This window comes from Bactrocera dorsalis, chromosome 2, assembly GCF_023373825.1.
Source record: "Bactrocera dorsalis isolate Fly_Bdor chromosome 2, ASM2337382v1, whole genome shotgun sequence".
Taxonomy (NCBI): domain Eukaryota; kingdom Metazoa; phylum Arthropoda; class Insecta; order Diptera; family Tephritidae; genus Bactrocera; species Bactrocera dorsalis.
In genome coordinates this window covers 75500305-75517783 of record NC_064304.1, presented here as the reverse complement: position 1 = coordinate 75517783, position 17479 = coordinate 75500305, and the positions used below count along the sequence as shown (strand labels likewise).

The following is a 17479-nucleotide window of genomic DNA, read 5'->3' as shown; positions in this document are numbered from 1 at the left end:
CTATTTAACGTAAAATAAATGGGTGGAAACGAATTAGTGAAGTGTTAGTGGACGTAAAAGTTAAAAATATAAGTGTAAAAATAGGAGAAATACGCATTATAATAGTTGTCTTTTTAAAATTTTAATGCAAATATCTAATATCGACGCCGAACCTTCCTTGTGTTTGTTTTGACGTTCGTTTTCGTGTGCGCGGGTGTGAATTTTGGCTGCAACAACATAGTGGTCCGAGTCGATGTTAGAACACTGGAAACGTGTCGATCAGCCTCAACCTATTTGGGGATGTTTCGTCGTGGAGGCTGAAGGGGGTCACTCATCCGAGGCTTGTTATTCCTTTTCATTGGTGTAATTTTTTTACATGGCGGGTCCCAAACCCAGCGCACAACCCTATGCAGATAATGTTTCGTCTTCTCACTTTAGCTCGCCTTCAAACGGATGTTCTTAGGCTACCCAGAGGATACTTGGTCAAAGACCGGAAGACGTGATCTGCTTGAGCCATATGTAAAAGAATCGTTTCTGGCCACTCCCAAGTGAAAGGCGATCAGAGAACTTTCCTCATTTTGGTGAACTTCTACACATGACTCCATCCTTCAAGAACTAAGTTTGCTAAATAAAGAAAGATAAATTTTAGGGAAAAAGAGAATTTAGAAAGAAAAGAGAATTTAGTCATATGTGATAATTATAATTATCATATGGCAGCCATCAGTGTCCTCATGATTGTTAGCTCATTAATGATGTCTATTACGAGTGTAAAACGGATTTTTTAAAATATAGATTTTTCCAAAAAATCTGCAAAATATGAATTTGTTTAAACGTTAAATGTTTAATCAGGAGTGTTTCCTCTTTCTAACGGTACCTTCAGATCGCGGCGCCAAAGAAATCAGAATATTGCCTAGTTAACTTTAGGAAAAAATATTAGTGAAACTTTTGTGTCGTGGGGCTAGCCAGTCAGTACAACCTAACCTAACCTGTGATCAATGATTTTTGGACAATTTATGTATATAAATAAGTATTCAACAAAAATGATATTCACATTATCGCTTGTAAATATTAGGTATTGTAAATGTACATACATACATCTCGTGTCGCATAAGTGCGGTCGTGTTGCGCTTTACTGCCTAACTCAATATCGTAGAAAGCGTGTTGAATGAATACTAGCAAAGAGGATACAATTGTATGTATAATAATTTAGTTTTTTTCAGTAAAGGCGAAAATTACCAGTAATTTTAATATTAAAGATGCACCACGGTTTGGAAAGTGAAATGAAGAAATTATCGATAAAACAATGATAATCGTTGTATCTAATCATTATGGAAGAACAATTTGGAGTAAATTTTTGAATAGGATCCCCCGATTTCAGCGTTATAATTAGTACGTCCAGATAAAGAATATACATATATATATATTTTTTTTTTAGATATTTGCATTAAAAGTTTAAAAAGACAACTATTATAATGCGTATTTCTCCTATTTTTACACTTATATTTTTAACTTTTACGTCCACTAACACTTCACTAATTCGTTTCCACCCATTTATTTTATATTAAATAGTGCGAAACACAATAACAAAAGTGTTGCATTCTAACAAATAATCAGTGTTATCTACATATTTTACAAACGAAATAAAGAAAACACAATGGCAGGAAATAAATAACACATTATTATTTTTTCGCACAGACCTCTTTTCTGCCTTGTAGGATTTCGGCCGCCCTAATTAACCCTGGTCAGTCCAACACCGGGGTGTTCATATTTTTTTTTGTATAGAAATTCTCTCCGCACTGGTGGCCTTCGGCTGCGCTTAAAAAAAAAATAACCCTGGTCGGACCAACACCTGGGCTTTTTGAGTTCCTTCGCGTCAAACTAATTTTTGGGTTGGCAAAAAAATAGCCCTGGCATTTGGATCACCTGAATTACATACACATTTGATCCAAATCTGATTATTCTAACTAACATTGTGTATAGTACTGCGGAAATGTTATTGGAGATTCCATTATTCTTCTTTAAAATCAATAGTAAATTTCTAATGTCTTTTTCATTCAAAAGTGCAAGCGCTTTTTCTAATAGTATAGTAAATACTATATGTGGCAATGTGGTTTTGTCTCGATTTATGACTGAATGGATGGAACTTAGATACATTATTTTATACCCAAATCCAATCGGTAGTGCTCTAAATGCAAATCGACCAAAGTGCCTATGGACAACATTGAAAGTTTTTTAGTCATCGACGGCCGTCCTCTTTTTGCGATCCAGTCCCGCAGTGAAAACGTCGTCTTTTGCCTCACGTGTTTATTAATATTATTATTATTTTGAGCAAAAATTAGTAATACTTTGTTCATAATTTAAAAATAATGTATTGAAATTTTGAAGTCTTTAATTCTTAACTTATTCTTCAAACTCTATATCGGCCTCTTCAAAGCAATCCTCCTTGTCCCAATGCACTTGTGCCTACTTTTTTTCCTATTCTCGGAATATTTGTTAAAGTAAATTTTTGGAACAGCCTTCAATGCGCGTAGCGATTCATGTTTAATGTCTTTAGTTGACTCAAAACAGTTTCCCTGGAATGGTCGTTTCAGTTTGCTGAAACGACAGAAGTCACAAGGAGCTAAATTATGGGAGTCTGGGTGCAAAAATCAAGAGTTGTCAGCCCATAATCGCACCTTTTTTTACGAATAGCTTAGCGGAATTGACGCATAACACTCATTTACTATTCCTTGTTGACAGCTTGGCCGGTCGGATGAAATGTGGAGTGCACCACACCGTAACACCTTGTTTTATGACGTGCTCTGACGTGTTTTTCCGGCTTCAGCTCTTCTTTGCTACGCTATTCAGCCTATTGATCATCTGTTTCCGGCTCGTAAGCATAAATCCAAGACACACCACTAATAATACTACGTTTAATGACATCCTGGTAGTCGGATGCTAAAACGACGCTTTTTTTCGAAGAAATTAAGTGAATTTGGAGCCAATCTCTCTTTCACTTGTTTAGGCCCAAATGATCTTTAAAATGCTTTTCACTTATCCTTCCGATAATCCAACGATGCCAGTAAGATCTCAAATATCAGCGAAGGGCTTTTCAAATATTCTGAACGTTTCGGCCCCTGAAATTTGTTTAAGCACAATGAGCTATGCTCAATCCATAAAACATGAGACCCCACAATCTGCACCAACCATGGGGTAAGCCTCCTCAACATCGCATATAAGGTTCTATTGAGCGAAAGATTAAAGCCCACCGTCAACAAACTGATTAGACCTTATCAGTGTGGCACTAGACCTGGCAAATCAACAACCGACCAGATATTCACCATGCGACAAATCTTGGAAAAGACCCGTGAAAGGAGAATCGACGCACTCGGGTTTCACGTGTGCACACGGTTTCAAAGCTGCTTTCGACAGCACGAAAGGGTGATGTCTAAATTTGGTATCCCCGCAAAACTAATACGGCTATGTTGAGCAACACCAAAAACTCCGTCAGGATCGGGAAGGACCTCTCCGATCAGTGCGATACCAAAGGATGTTTCAGATAAGGCGACTCCCTATCGTGCGACTTCTTCAATATGCTGCTGGAGAAAATAATTCGAGCTGCAGAACTTAATCGAGCAGGTACAATCTTTTATAACAGTGTACAGCTGCTGGCGTATGACGATGATATTGATATCATCGGCCTCAAAACCCGCGCCGTTAGTTCTGCTTTCTCCAGCCTGGAAAAGCAAGCAAAACAAATGGGTCTGGCAGTGAACGAGGGCAAGACGAAGTATCTCCTGTCATCAAACAAACATTCGTCGCACTGTTGACAGTCATAACTTTAAAGTCGTAGACAATTTCGTCTATCTTGGAACCAGCGTAAACACCACCAAAAATGTCAGCCTGGAAATCTATCGCAGGATAACTCTTGCCAACAGGTGCTACTTCGGACTGAGTAGGAAATTGAGAAGCAAAGTGCTCTCTCGACAAACAAAAACCAAACTCTATATCACTGATAATTCCCGTCCTGCTTTATGGGGTAGAGGTTTGGACGATGACAACAAATGATAAGTCGACGTTGCGAGTTTTCGCGAGAAAAGTTCTGCGAAAAATTTATGGTCCTATGCGCGTTGGCCACGGCGAATATCGCATTCGATTGAACGATGAGCTGTATAAGATATATGACGACATTGACATAGTTCAGCGAATTAAAAGACAGCAGCTACGCTGGCTAGGTCATGTTATCCGAATGGACGAAAATACTACATCATTGAAATTATTCGACGCAGTACCCGCCGGGGGAAACAGAGGAAGAGGAAGACCTCCACCCCGTGGGAAGGACCAGGTGGAGAAGGACCTCCACCTGACGCGCTGCTGTTGACTCTGCTATAATCGCGTAAGCGGTGTCTACGCCAATTAAGAAGAAGAATTCTTTCGCGCTTAGCCGTTTTTGCAAAATAAAAAACGGGCCTATAGATTATATTTGAAATGAGTATAAACTCTCTATTCTTGCATATGAATTTTTTTCTTGTTTAAATTTAATAAACAAATAAGTAATATTATAATATATTTATATTATGATATTACGTAATAAAATACTTGGGTTACCCCGAGTATTGGCTGGACCACAAAATTACTTAGGTAGTAGTCTGGTAACTTAGCTTAAAAAATCAAAAAATTTTGTTTTTTTGCTTAATTTGAAAGTACAATTCTTGAGAATATACTGTGAAAATTTCAGACAGAAATTCGAAATATTTCAAGAGTTATAAATAGTTTCCTAGAGCGCCTCGAAGTCATCTCTCTCGGAGTTGTTGAACTTTAAACGCGTTTTTCTCAAAACATTATTTTTCTGGTCGGCCCGGGTCCTAACTTTTTTCTACTGGACCGATTGCTTTCAAATTTTAACAGGCTGTTCACACACTTATAGTTCTTGTCAGTACTAACGAGAATTTTTTTCACTCCTAACTTTTTATTTTACAACCTATTTAAATGAGTTAAGCATCCACCCACTCTACCCGGTAAAACTGGCACATTCTAATAAAACAGCTTAATTCACAACAGCTGATGACACTAAAACACAACTAACCACATCTGTAAACCAACCCACTCAGCAAAAAGAATGGAATACACACAACTCGAACAACACATTCGCTTGTGCACTGCGCCGCGTTAGCACTCTACGCTAATTTACTTCGCTTAGGTCAACACCGATCCTGTGCACATATCAATATACGTTTTTTTCCGTAACCGATCTCGCGCGCTGTAATTACCTTATAAACCGGAGGAGAATCAGACACATCATTTCGTTACCCCGGAACCATTTTTTATATACAATAATTTTAATTGTAACGATAACGACTTTATAAAAATAAAATAAACTTTATTCTGCTCGAAATAAATCGCATTTTAACTTATAAATGGTACTTAACGCGAGTGTAAGTGCTTTATTAACAATGTTAATAGTAGTGGGTGTTCCCACGAATTAGGCGCCCAATTAAGGGGGTAGTAAGTTTAATTCGAGCGAAAAAACCATATTTTCAATAATTTTTTTTTAAGATACAATCAATATTTCTTTATTTGTATAATTATAGCATAATTATATGATATTTAAAGAATATTCTGTTAAAGTTTCATAGAATTGTATTAAAGAAAATAAGAAAAAGAAAGAAAGAAGATTAAGTCGGTGATAAAGAATCTTCGCAGACGTTCCAAAAAATGATTGATAACTCATGACTGGATCATCTGAAATTAAAAAAACCAAAATGATTTAATTAGTTGATAAGTTTCCTCAGGTACGCTGTCAAGTTTTTTTTTAGTGATTTTTCAATTTTTTTTACAACGCTCGGAACTCAAAATACTAATTTTTTAACAAAAAAATCAGAGATTTTGTTGTTTAAAAATAAGTTAAACTTAAAAAAAAAACTCGACAGCGTTACCTCACAATTTATGTAAAGATCGGAGGGCGGAGACTTAAAAGTGTATACATATCTCCGTCAATTTTGCTTTAATTGCTCTCAAATTTTCACAGGATAATCTTAAGATATTGTACATTTATACAAAAAAAAAATGCAAAAAAATAAATTTTTAAATGCGAATATTTTAAAAAGTATAAGCCTTCGCAACATTATTCCTCCTCTGGAGAAGATCCCTTATCAGCACATACCCAATTTATATCGGAATTCGTTGTCAGTCTCCGACCACCAAAGTAATTGGAATCGTGCCAGTTAATATTTTGCAAAATTATTTGCATTGTAAAGTAGAGTAAAAAAATATTTCTGAAAACACATTGCCACGTATTAAGTAGCTGTATGTAATGTATGTACCTAATTTGAAATACGATTTTATTTATATTTTTGAAATTGATTTCTTTTAGCTCTGAAGCAAAGCCGCAGCCCACCGGAGTTGAAATTACATGAACTTAGAGCTGAAAAATATAATGGCATGGTTCGGTTGTTGAAACCGGGATGTAGAACTATAATTTTACTTACCGATATAAAAACGCGACCTAAGCTAATTCCTTCTTTTCACAAAGCTGTCTGGCCTTACCGGAAATCCAAAACACTATTATTCGGTCATATGCTTATTGAAAAGGGGCTGTTATGGTATTCTGAACTGCTAAGGTTGTCTTTGTGCGAATCAAAGACATTTAAGATTAATCCCCGGAACTGTGTTGGTACCGTAATTGCTTTAAATGGTCACAGAAAATATTTTTGCATGTACCACGCTAAACATCCAGAGACGAACAATGATAGAAAGGTAAGTACTTTACTCATTGTAGCGAGTTTATAAAATGGATAGATCTGTGATCAAATTGAAAGGTGAATTTTTAATTAATAATTCGCGTGAGTTTCGAAACGGTAGAGTTTTTTCAGTAAGTTGGTAATACTGTTAGTGACATCCATGCTAAACTTCACATCAAAACATACATTAGTATTTGAGATACTCTTCGTTTTGTGAGGTAATATTTGTGAATTCTTCGATTTTTACTATGTCCGAATTTATTGAGCAAAGAGAGTTACCTTCGTGTAACTTCTGGCTATTCAGAAAATTCGCATGGCCACTCCGAGGACATCGTTTTGACTCAATGCGGAATCGAAGAAGGCCACATGGACATCACGATGGAGAAATATTTTAAGTACTATGAGGACTAAAAGATTCGTTGGCATAAGTGTATTGCAAATACCTTTCACCTTTCAATTTGATCACAGTAGTATATTGGGTAGTCGAAAAAGTCTTTTCGTATTGCTAATCAAACTTCAACTTATTTTTTTATATTTATAATAATATTTTTTTTTGTTTATAAATTGCAACTAGTTCAAATAAAAGAAAGGACTAACAAGCAACTTGAATATAATTACAAAATTAAAAAACTACTATGAGAGTATTGGTTAATTTGAAAGATCGCAGGGTTTGAGGCATTTGAGTCGTCTTGGTGGTCCATCTCTAAAAGTTAACATAGCTACTTCTTCGTTACAATGCTGTAGCAATCTTGCACTATGCCCTGTTGGAATTTTTAATATTTCTGTGTTAACCGAGTTTACGCCTATATCAGCACATCTACAATACCAAGGCGCTGAGTCTTAGTGGTGGGCCATCTAATGTTTTAAATTTAAATTATCTATATTTCGACATTGAAAACGTCAAATACCTTCGGAAAGTGACAGATATTCAGTAAAGAGTCTAAAATTTACGAATTGGGTCGCTATTCACTATTCTACAGTTCGCAGATTGGGCAGAAGATCGTGGATGGTCAATTTGACCGAAAAATCATCTTTTCGGACGAGGCTCATTTCCACCTCGATGGTTTCGTTAACAAGCAGAATTGTCGCATTTGGGGCACAGAAAACCCACACGTAATCGTCGAGAAGCCAATGCACCTAGCACGAATAACTGTATGGTGCGGATTTTGGTCTGGTGGAATCATCGGCCCATTTTTCTTCGAAAATGGAGAAGGAACCGTAACCATCAATGGTGAGCGATATCGCGCAATGTTAACCGAACTTTTCTTCAAGCAAATTGAAGAGGAAGACTTGAACAACAGGACGCGCTACGTGCCATACAGCAAACGCTACACTCAATCTTTTACGCCCTATCTTCGAAATTTAAAATTTTATATGGCCCACCCTATACTTTGTTTTGAAATTGTTGGATGACTTTCATATTGTTTGCGTTAGTACATCCCCAGAGTTGTGCATCATAGCTCCATATCGGTCGGAGTATTTGCTTATAGATAAGTAACTTTTTTTCGATGGATAACACTGATTTTTTACCGATTAACCATTTATATAATTTTTAAGTCGTATGTCCAGCTCCTTACGTTTATTTTTTACGTGAACTTTTCACAGTAGCTTAGTGTCAAGCGTCATTCCTAAGTATTTAGCGTACCGTAAATTGGTAAGTGATGTATCTTGCTGTATGTGCTGTAATAATATGTGCAGACTTAGCTTCATTCAGTTTTATCTGCCATTTCTTTGCCCATTGTAAGACTTTATTTACAGGGGCCCTATTCTGTAACTCGATTCGAAAATGTGTTCTATTCGAAATTCGGATCTAATTTATAACTATGCGAAAGTTGTACCACCCTGTCAAGAAACTCTTTACACACTGAAAAAAAAACATATTTTTTTGACTTTGCATGCAAAAATAACGCCTTTAGTTATTTTTTTCAATATTTTTTTAATGCAGAACTATTAATTAGCAAATTTTAAATTAGTATGCACAAAAATAAAAACAATACAACGAGAGGGAAAATTTTAAGACAACAAAATATGAGTTTACACATTTTTCACACTGTCAAGAAACTCTTTACACAGAGTGCTTTAGCTACGGTTTAATAAACATATTTAATAACTTATACTATCTTAATCTAACTTTAATATTTGGTATGTCCCCCCTTAGCATTAACTACGTGCTGGAGGCGTTTTTTCAAGGAATTAACTAGCTTTTGGACGTCATATTCAGAGGGTATCATTTGCCACTCTTCAATCACTGCCGTTTTCAGCTCTGTTCGATTTTGGGGCTGCCTTTTTGCCACTTTTTTTTTAAGTGTGTCCATAAATTTTCACCTGGGTTAAGGTCTGGGCTCTGGGGAGGTGTGTCAATCACTTTTTGGCAGTTATAAAGAAGCCATGTCCGCACATTAAGCTCTTTATGCTTGGGGTCATTATCCTGGTAAAATTTAAATTTAGGCTTTTTGTCGGCAATAAACCCAAATTTTTCGGCACTCTGCTTCAAATGGGTCTTGAGAATTGAGAGATACTGCTCAGCATTCATAGTATTTTCTATAAATGCCAGCTCTCCGACCCCTTTACTGCTGATGCATCCCCAAATCATAACCGACAATTTTCCAAATTTAACAGTCGGAATGATGTTGCGCTGATCCAACGCTGTTAATACCTTGCGCCATACTCTGGTTGGTCCATCATTATAATACAGCATGATTTTAGTTTCGTCACTGAACATAACATCATCCCAATAATCTGCCGGCATGCTGACCATGTTAACAGCAAAAGTATAACGTTTTTCAACATTTATCTGGGAAAGCAGCGGTTTCCTTCGAGCAACTCTTGAAGTGTACTTATGCCGCAGAATTGCTTGGCGTACTCTTTCGTGTGAAACGACTGTGCCACACTCTTCTTCCAGCTCTTTGGCAAGGGTTCTGGTAGAAATTCGGTGATTTTGGTCGATCTTACGCATGATTAGGCGGTTATCCCGTTCGCAAATCTTTTTCTTACGACCACCTCCAACTTTTGCTTCAAGTATGCTTTCATTTTCCGCGCGACTTAAAACATTATAAATTGTTTTTCTGGAGACACAAAACATTTTTGTTAATTCTGCCGCAGATTTTCCCAGTTGGTGATTGTAATAAATCAATTGGACTACATCGAAGGTCAATCTTTTTCCAGGCATTTTAAAAATTTCAAAAAGTCGCTTTATGACACGCGTTTATCAATATTTCACAATTAAATGAGAAAGAATTCAAAAAGGCGATGACTGCAAAATCATAGATAGCGGTAAAAGTACCGTTTTTTCTTCAAGAAAAACAAAACACAAGCAAAAAACAAAATGTGTAAAGAGTTTCTTGACAGTGTCAAAAATGTGTAAACTACTATTTAGTTGAATTAATATTTAACCTTGCAATATTTTGTATTTGTTTTTGCACTTATTAACTAAGCACATTCCATTCAACAGTTCTACATTAAAAAAAATTAGATAAAATTTAACAGAAGGTGTTTGTTTTTGTATGCAAAGTAAAAAAATGCTGTAAATTTTCAGTGTGTAAAGATTTTCTTGACATACTGTACGTACAATTTTCGTTTTTGCTTTCTACAGGGTAGGCCATTTAAAGTTGACCCATTTGTTTCTAAAAAAAAAGAACAAAAGAAAACAATGTTTTTTGTTCATTTCAAAAATAATTTATTTTGGTCCAAGGGGATTTGTTTCAGCTAATATTTAAAAATTAGATCGCGTAAATGGGCACCTTTAGCTTTGACAGCTAAATGCACTCTTTTTTCGACATTTTCCATGACTTTGGCCAATGTTTCGGATGATATGGCGGCTGTTTCACGTCGAATGTTGGCTTTCAGTTGAGCTAAGGTCTTTGGCTTATTAGCGTATACCTTGGATTTCAAATAACCCCACAAATAAAAGTCTGGTGGCGTCAAATCTGGTGATCTCGGTGGCCAGTCAACATCACCATTTTTCGATATCAATCGCCCGATGGCCGATTTGCCAAAATTAAGGCGTCGCGGATAATCAGCTGGGTTTAGTTTTTGTGCCATTTGAATTTTATATGGAAACATCTTCAAATCGTTATGAATTATGCGTCGGAGAGTGGTGCGAGAGATGTCTAATTCCTGAGAGCGGCGATAACTCGATGTCGATGGAGTCTCCTCAATACTGGCTCGTACAGCTTCGATATTTTCATCAGAACGTCTTGTGCGTTGTCTGGATGCATGACTGGCATTACTGAGATTACCGGTGTTCACAAATTTTGCGTATAAAGACTTAATAGTGTTCTTAACTGGAGCACTTTTCACTTTATTTTTTTTGCGAAACGCACGTTGAGTTAACACAATTGAAAAGTTATTTTGAATATAAAGCTGAACAATTTCAGCGCGTTCTTTTGGAGTGTACTGTTCCATGGTATAAATTGTCTTCGAATGACGCTTCTAACGCGGTATGACATTAGCCGATTTGTCAGCGCTGTTAAAAGTTACAGCGTTGCCAGATGGGTCAACTTTAAATGGCCTACCCTGTACAACTCAAAAGCTATCGAATATGTTATCCGAAAATTGGCTTGAAAATCCGAAAATCGAGTTACAGAATGTACAAAATCCGAATTCGAGTAAATTTTTTTTCGAATCGAGTTACAGACTAGGCCCCCAGCTTTTGGAGATTAGTAGTGCCAACAGCAAGCAACCCGGTATCATCTGCAAATCTGGCCAGTGGCGTAGCTAGGAGGGCCGTCGCCCCGGGCGCAACGTCTTGGGTGCGGCAAAACGATCTTCGCTGTTTTTTAATATTCAGAAAAATACTTCAACAATTTTTTTTACAAAATTTATTATAAAAGATAAAGAATTGTACACTCACAATGTGATAATCTGAATAACAATGAAAAATATTAATTTTTACTCGAATACTCTTCAGACTTTGAATTTGTCTTATATCTTTCTTAAAAATAGTGATAGAACTTAAAGATGCACTTTTCTAGCTTTGATCGCTGCAAAATCTCATATCATATCATTGTAATTTAAAGTTGAAGAAGTGACAGAAAAAACAGTATCTTTATTTTTACTCTGTCGTCGCGACGTGTCACTTTGACAGTTTCCCTATGCTTTGAATGTAACAAATACCTTTATTTCTCCAAATTGCCCAATTAGGGCAAAAATTCCTGCAAAATATGTCAAAAGTGTACCAGATATAGGGCGAAAATGAGTTTTTTCTATGGCTTTTAATAAGATGTCTTGTAAATTTACTATCAATTTCCTCAAAAACCGTATTGTGAGAATTTTGGAACTTTGGCTGTTGTATAATTGCAATCTACTGGCAGGAGGTCGTACGTGAATATAATATAAAGAAGACACTACCTTGCGGAACTCCTGCTTTTATTTCTCTAAGAATAGAATATTTGTCTCCTTGTTTAATGCGAAAGTAGATAAATACGATTTTATTATGTCATAATGGTGTTTCGGTAAAAACAGTTTCAGCGTCGAAAGCAGTCCTTTGTGACAAACTTTATCGAACGCTTTTTCAACATCCAAAAAAACGGCAGAACAGAATTTTTGTTCCTCAAAACCTTTTTCAATAATGGATGTAATCCTATGGACTTAATCAATCGTAGAATGGTTAGCTCGAAACCTAGACTGATGCGCTGGAATTATGGTTTTTCGTTAAATGATTTTACTAATACGTTTTATGAGAACTTTCTCAAAAAGCTTCCATGTTATCGGTAGAAGTGGTATGGGCCTGTAAGGAGATACTTTATATCCTGGTTTTTCTGGTTTTGGATTCATGATAAGTTCAGCAATTATCCAATAAGTTGGCACGTATTTAAGATGAAAAGCCGCGTTAATAATGTTGGTAATTTTTACAATACTTATTTGAGGAAAGTGTTTTAAGACCTCGGCAGTAATCAGGTCGCAATCGGGGGATTTTTTGCTTTTCAGATTTTTGATTTCCTCACTTAGCTCACTGCTTGTGCCACTTGAGATTTCTTCGCTTTCTTGACTGGAAGCAGTAGGATAATCTAAGTGTGTTTCATATGGGGAGAATATTTTGGCTAAATAATCCGAAAATACTTCTGCTTTTTTGAATCGTGTCTGGCCCAGCTATCAGCACTTATTTTAATGGGATACACTTGAGTTTCTGGTGTTTGTAGTCTTTTACAGCTTTTCCGAAGAGAGTAGTCCGAATTCCTTCCATTGCTTAGGGACCGAAGATATTTTGCGAAACTTTCATTTTTAAACCTCTTAATTTTCCGATTAAGATCTTTAGAGACTTTATTTAAAATAGATTTATCAGCTGGACAACAAGTTTGATGCCACTTACTTAATTTAATTCTTCTTCTTCTTTACTGGCGTAGACACCGCTTACGCGATTATAGCCGAGTTAACAACCGCGTGCCAGTCGTTTCTTCTTTTCGCTACGTGGCGCCAATTGGATATTCCAAGCGAGGCAAGGTCCTTCTCCACTTGGTTCTTCCACCTGAGTGGAGGTCTTCCTCTTCCTCTGCTTCCCGCGGCGTGTACTGCGTCGAATACTTTCAGAGCTGGAGTGTTTTCATCCATCCGGACAACATGACCTAGCCAGCGTAGCCGCTGTCTTTTAATTCGCTGAACTATGTCAATGTCGTCGTATATCTCGTACAGCTCATCGTTCCATCGAATGCGATATTCGCCGTGGCCAACGCACAAAGGAACATAAATCTTTCGCAGAACTTTTCTCTCGAAAACTTGCAACGTCGACTCATCGGTTGTTGTCATCGTCCAAGCCTCTGCACCATATAGCAGGACGGGAATTGTGAGCGACTTATAGAGTTTGGCTTTTGTTCGTCAAGAGAGGACTTTACTTTTCAATTGCCTATTCAGTCCGAAGTAGCACCTGTTGGCAAGAGTAATCCTGCGTTGGATTTCCAGGCTGACATTGTTGATGGTGTTTACGCTGGTTCCAAGATAGACGAAATTATCTACAATTTCAAAGTTATGACTGTCAACAGTGACGTGAGAGCCAAGTCACGAGTGCGACGACTGTTTGTTTGATGACAGGAGATATTTCGTCTTGCCCTCGTTCACTGCCAGACCCATTTACGTTGCTTCCTTGTTCAGTCTGGAGAAAGCAGAGCTAACGGCGCGGGTGTTAAGACCGATGATATCAATATCATCGGCATACGCCAGCAGCTGTACACTCTTATAAAAGATTGTACCTGCTCGATTCAGTTCTGCAGCTCTAATAATTTTCTCCAGCAGCAGATTGCAAAAGTCGCACGATAGGGAGTCGCCTTGTCTGAAACCTTGTTTGGTATCGAACGGCTCGGAGAGGTCCTTCCCGATCCTGACGGAGCTTTTCGTGTTGCTCAACGTCAGTTTACACAGCCGCGGCATAAAGGCAGCTCCTTTTCGTGCTGTCGAAAGCAGCTTTGAAATCGACGAATAGGTGGTGAGTGTCGATTCTCCTTTCACGCGCATGGTGAATATCTGGTCGGTTGTTGATTTACCAGGTCTGAAGCCACACTGATAAGGTTCAATCAGTTTGTTGACGGTGGGCTTTAATCTTTCACACAATACACTCGATAGAACCTTGTACGCGATGTTGAGGAGGCTTATCCCACGGTATTTGGCGCAGATTGAGGGGTCTCCTTTTTTATGGATTGGGCATAGCACACTTAAATTCCAATCGTTGGGCATGCTTTCATCCGATCATATTTTACAAAGAAGCTGATGCATGCTCCTTATCAGTTCTACGCCGCCGTGTTTGAATAGCTCGGCTGGCAATCCATCGGCCCTTGCCGCTTTGTTGTTTTTCAGGCGGGCAATTGCTATTCGAACTTCTTCATGGTCGGGCTATGGAACGTCTGCTCCATCGTCATCGATTGGGGTATCGGGTTCGCCTTCTCCTGGCGTTGTGCGTTCACTGCCATTCAGCAGGCTTGAGAAGTGTGAGGTTCTACAAGAGTATGCTCCGGTCTTGAAACCTTCTGTAAGCCGCCGCATCTTTTCGTAGAATTTTCGAGCATTACCCTTGTCGGCCAGCTTATCAAGCTCTTTGTACTCACGCATTTCGGCCTCTTTCTTTTTCTGTCTACAAATGCGTCTCGCTTCCCTCTTCAACTCTCGGTATCTATCCCATCTCGCACGTGTTGTGGTCGATCGTAACGTTGCGAGGTAGGCAACCTGTTTTCTCTCCGCTGCGACACGGCACTCCTCGTCGTACCAGCTATTCTTTTGCACTTTCCGAAAACCAATGTTCGGTGCAGCTGTACGTAAGGAGTTTGAAATGCCGTCCCACAGTTCCCTTATACCGAGTTGTTGACGAGTGCTCTCAGAGAGCAGGAGTGCAAGCCGAGTAGAAAATCGTTCGGCTGTCTGTTGTGATTGCAGCTTTTCGACGTCGAACCTTCCTTGTGTTTGTTTTCGTGCGTTTTTTGCTGCACAGAGGCGGGTGCGAATCTTGGCTGCAACAAGATAGTGGTCCGAGTCGATGTTAGGACCTCGGAGCGCACGCACATCTAAAACACTGGAGACGTGTCTTCCGTCTATCACAACATGATCGATCTGGTTGGTGGTTTTTCGATCCGGAGACAGCCAGGTAGCTTGATGTATCTTCTTATGCTGGAATCTAGTACTACAGATAACCATATTTCGGGCCCCGGCGAAGTCGATCAGCCTCAACCCATTTGGGGATGTTTCCTCGTGGAGGCTGAATTTACCGACCGTAGTGCCAAAGATACCTTCTTTGCCCACCCCGTTGAAGTCGCCAAGCACGATTTTGACATCGTGGCGGGGGCATCTCTCATAAGTGCGCTCCAAGCACTCATAAAAGGCATCTTTGGTCACATCGTCCTTCTCTTCCGTCGGGGCGTGGGCGCAAATCAGCGATATGTTGAAGAACCTCGCTTTGATGCGGATTGTGGCTAGACGTTCATTCTCCGGAGTGAATGATAGTACTCAGCGACGGAGTCTCTCTCCCACCACGAATCCAACACCAAACTTGCGCTCCTTTATATGGCCACTGTAGTAAATGTCACAAGGACCTTCTCGTCTCTGTCCTTGTCCCGTCCATCGCATTTCTTGGACGGCGGTGATGTCAGCCTTTATCTTTACGAGGACATCTACCAGCTGGGCAGCGGCACCTTCCCAATTAAGGGACCGGACATTCCAGGTGCATGCCCTCAAATCATAGTCCTTATTTCGTTTGCCATGGTCGTCATCAAAAGGGGGGTCTCTCATCCGAGGCTGTGTTTGCTTTTTCATTGGGGGTGTTTTTTTTTACGTGGCGGGTCCCAAACCCAGCGCACAACCCTAAGTAGGGGATATTTCGCCTTCTCACTTTAGCTCGCCTTCAAACGGATGTTCTTAGGTTACCCAGAGGATACTTGGTCAAAGACCGGAAGTCGTGAGCTGCTTGAGTCATATGTAAAAGAATCGTTTCTGGCCACTCCCAAGTGAATGGCGATCAGAGAACTTTCCTCACTTGCGTGAACTTCTACACATGACTCCATCCTCCAAATAAATTAGTAATAATAAAAAAATAAGCAAATATGTGCCATTTGTCTGCCAGAGACTTTATTCTACCAATATAAATCGAAATTTATAAACGGAAGCGAGCCAACCATTGTTGTGCTACAAGAACTGATTCGGCATCGCCATCGTAGACTTCACAAATTTCGGTGGTGGCTTGCGTCGTATTCTTCCCTCTCAAAATATAGCGAAGTTCTTGATTATTTTCACTAATTTTTAAACAGCTGTAACTTTTAACTTTTCAACTTTGAATGGTAGCACTGGAGATATACGACTGCAACGACATCTATAAACAAAATACGAAAAGATTTTTTCTACTTATACTTTTTTGTACTACTTCTACTTTTTCAAGACTACTCAATATTACATATTGTATTTTTTAACAAAACAAAAAAAAAGTATGAAGCGTACACATTAATATAAACGTTATCAAGATATATGTATTCTTTCTTTTGCAGAGGTTAATGAAAATGAAAAAACATCTTGAGCGAGATACTACCGATCCGGAAGTAGGGGCATTTGTTGAAGTTCACTCAGATGAGTCGGACTGCGAGCAAAAAATCTTATTAGAGGAAAATCTTTTGGATGGTTTAAGTAATTGGTTGGACAGGTTATTTGAAGGATCTACTCATAGATACAGTGTCAATTACTGGCCAGATTTTCCAACTAAATAACTTCCTAATGTTGTTTGAAATACTTGTCTTTTCATGCCGTAAAATAAATTGTACAAGTTAAAATAGGACTTAAAGCTTTCTTAACGGTATTAATGCGTTATCTATGTATATATAATATAATGTTAATCGTTTTTGCACTTTGTATATGGAGACATAAGATAAGTATTAATATTCTAGATTTTATTAATTTCTCAATTTGCTAATAGTTATTGGATTAATTACTAAATTAACCACAACATTTTCTTCATATCAAAAATTGTTGGAGAAAAGCCCAATCATACAATAATCACCATCATCATCCGCATTGAAGATCCTCTAAACCCATATAGAAACCAATTAAAATATTTAGTTAGTATTGCTATTAAGCTGGGCGGAGCAGAGTTGCGTAAAGGTTATTTTAAGCTACTTTTTAAGAAAGAAATATAACTCCGTATTATACATTATTAAAATTATGCAAATTCTACAAATATTTTTTTTAGAAGTACATAGGCTGTACTTAAAAATTAAATCTTGGACTAAATAAAAATATGGTAATATGTTGTACATATTTTCATTGCTAAATGCTGAAATACTGAGACAGCTAACATATAAATATGTATTTTGGACCAA

General features: G+C 38.1%; 1 protein-coding gene across 7 annotated transcripts in view; it reads left to right on the top strand.

Annotated features, from left to right (window-relative positions):
- Positions 1 to 17479, top strand: part of LOC105226404 (dnaJ homolog subfamily C member 16) — a 623397-nt gene that overhangs the window by 217681 nt on the left and 388237 nt on the right. For 6 of the 7 annotated variants that reach the window (XM_049449948.1, XM_049449946.1, XM_049449951.1 and 3 more), the window contains 2 exons: positions 6332 to 6714; positions 16655 to 16990. The exons of the other annotated variant lie outside the window; for it this stretch is intronic. In XM_049449948.1, the coding sequence (XP_049305905.1) occupies positions 6332 to 6714; positions 16655 to 16870 (599 nt within the window). In that variant the 3' untranslated portion in view covers positions 16871 to 16990. Of the gene's footprint in view, positions 1 to 6331; positions 6715 to 16654; positions 16991 to 17479 lie in introns of those variants that run through there. 7 annotated transcript variants of the gene reach the window in all.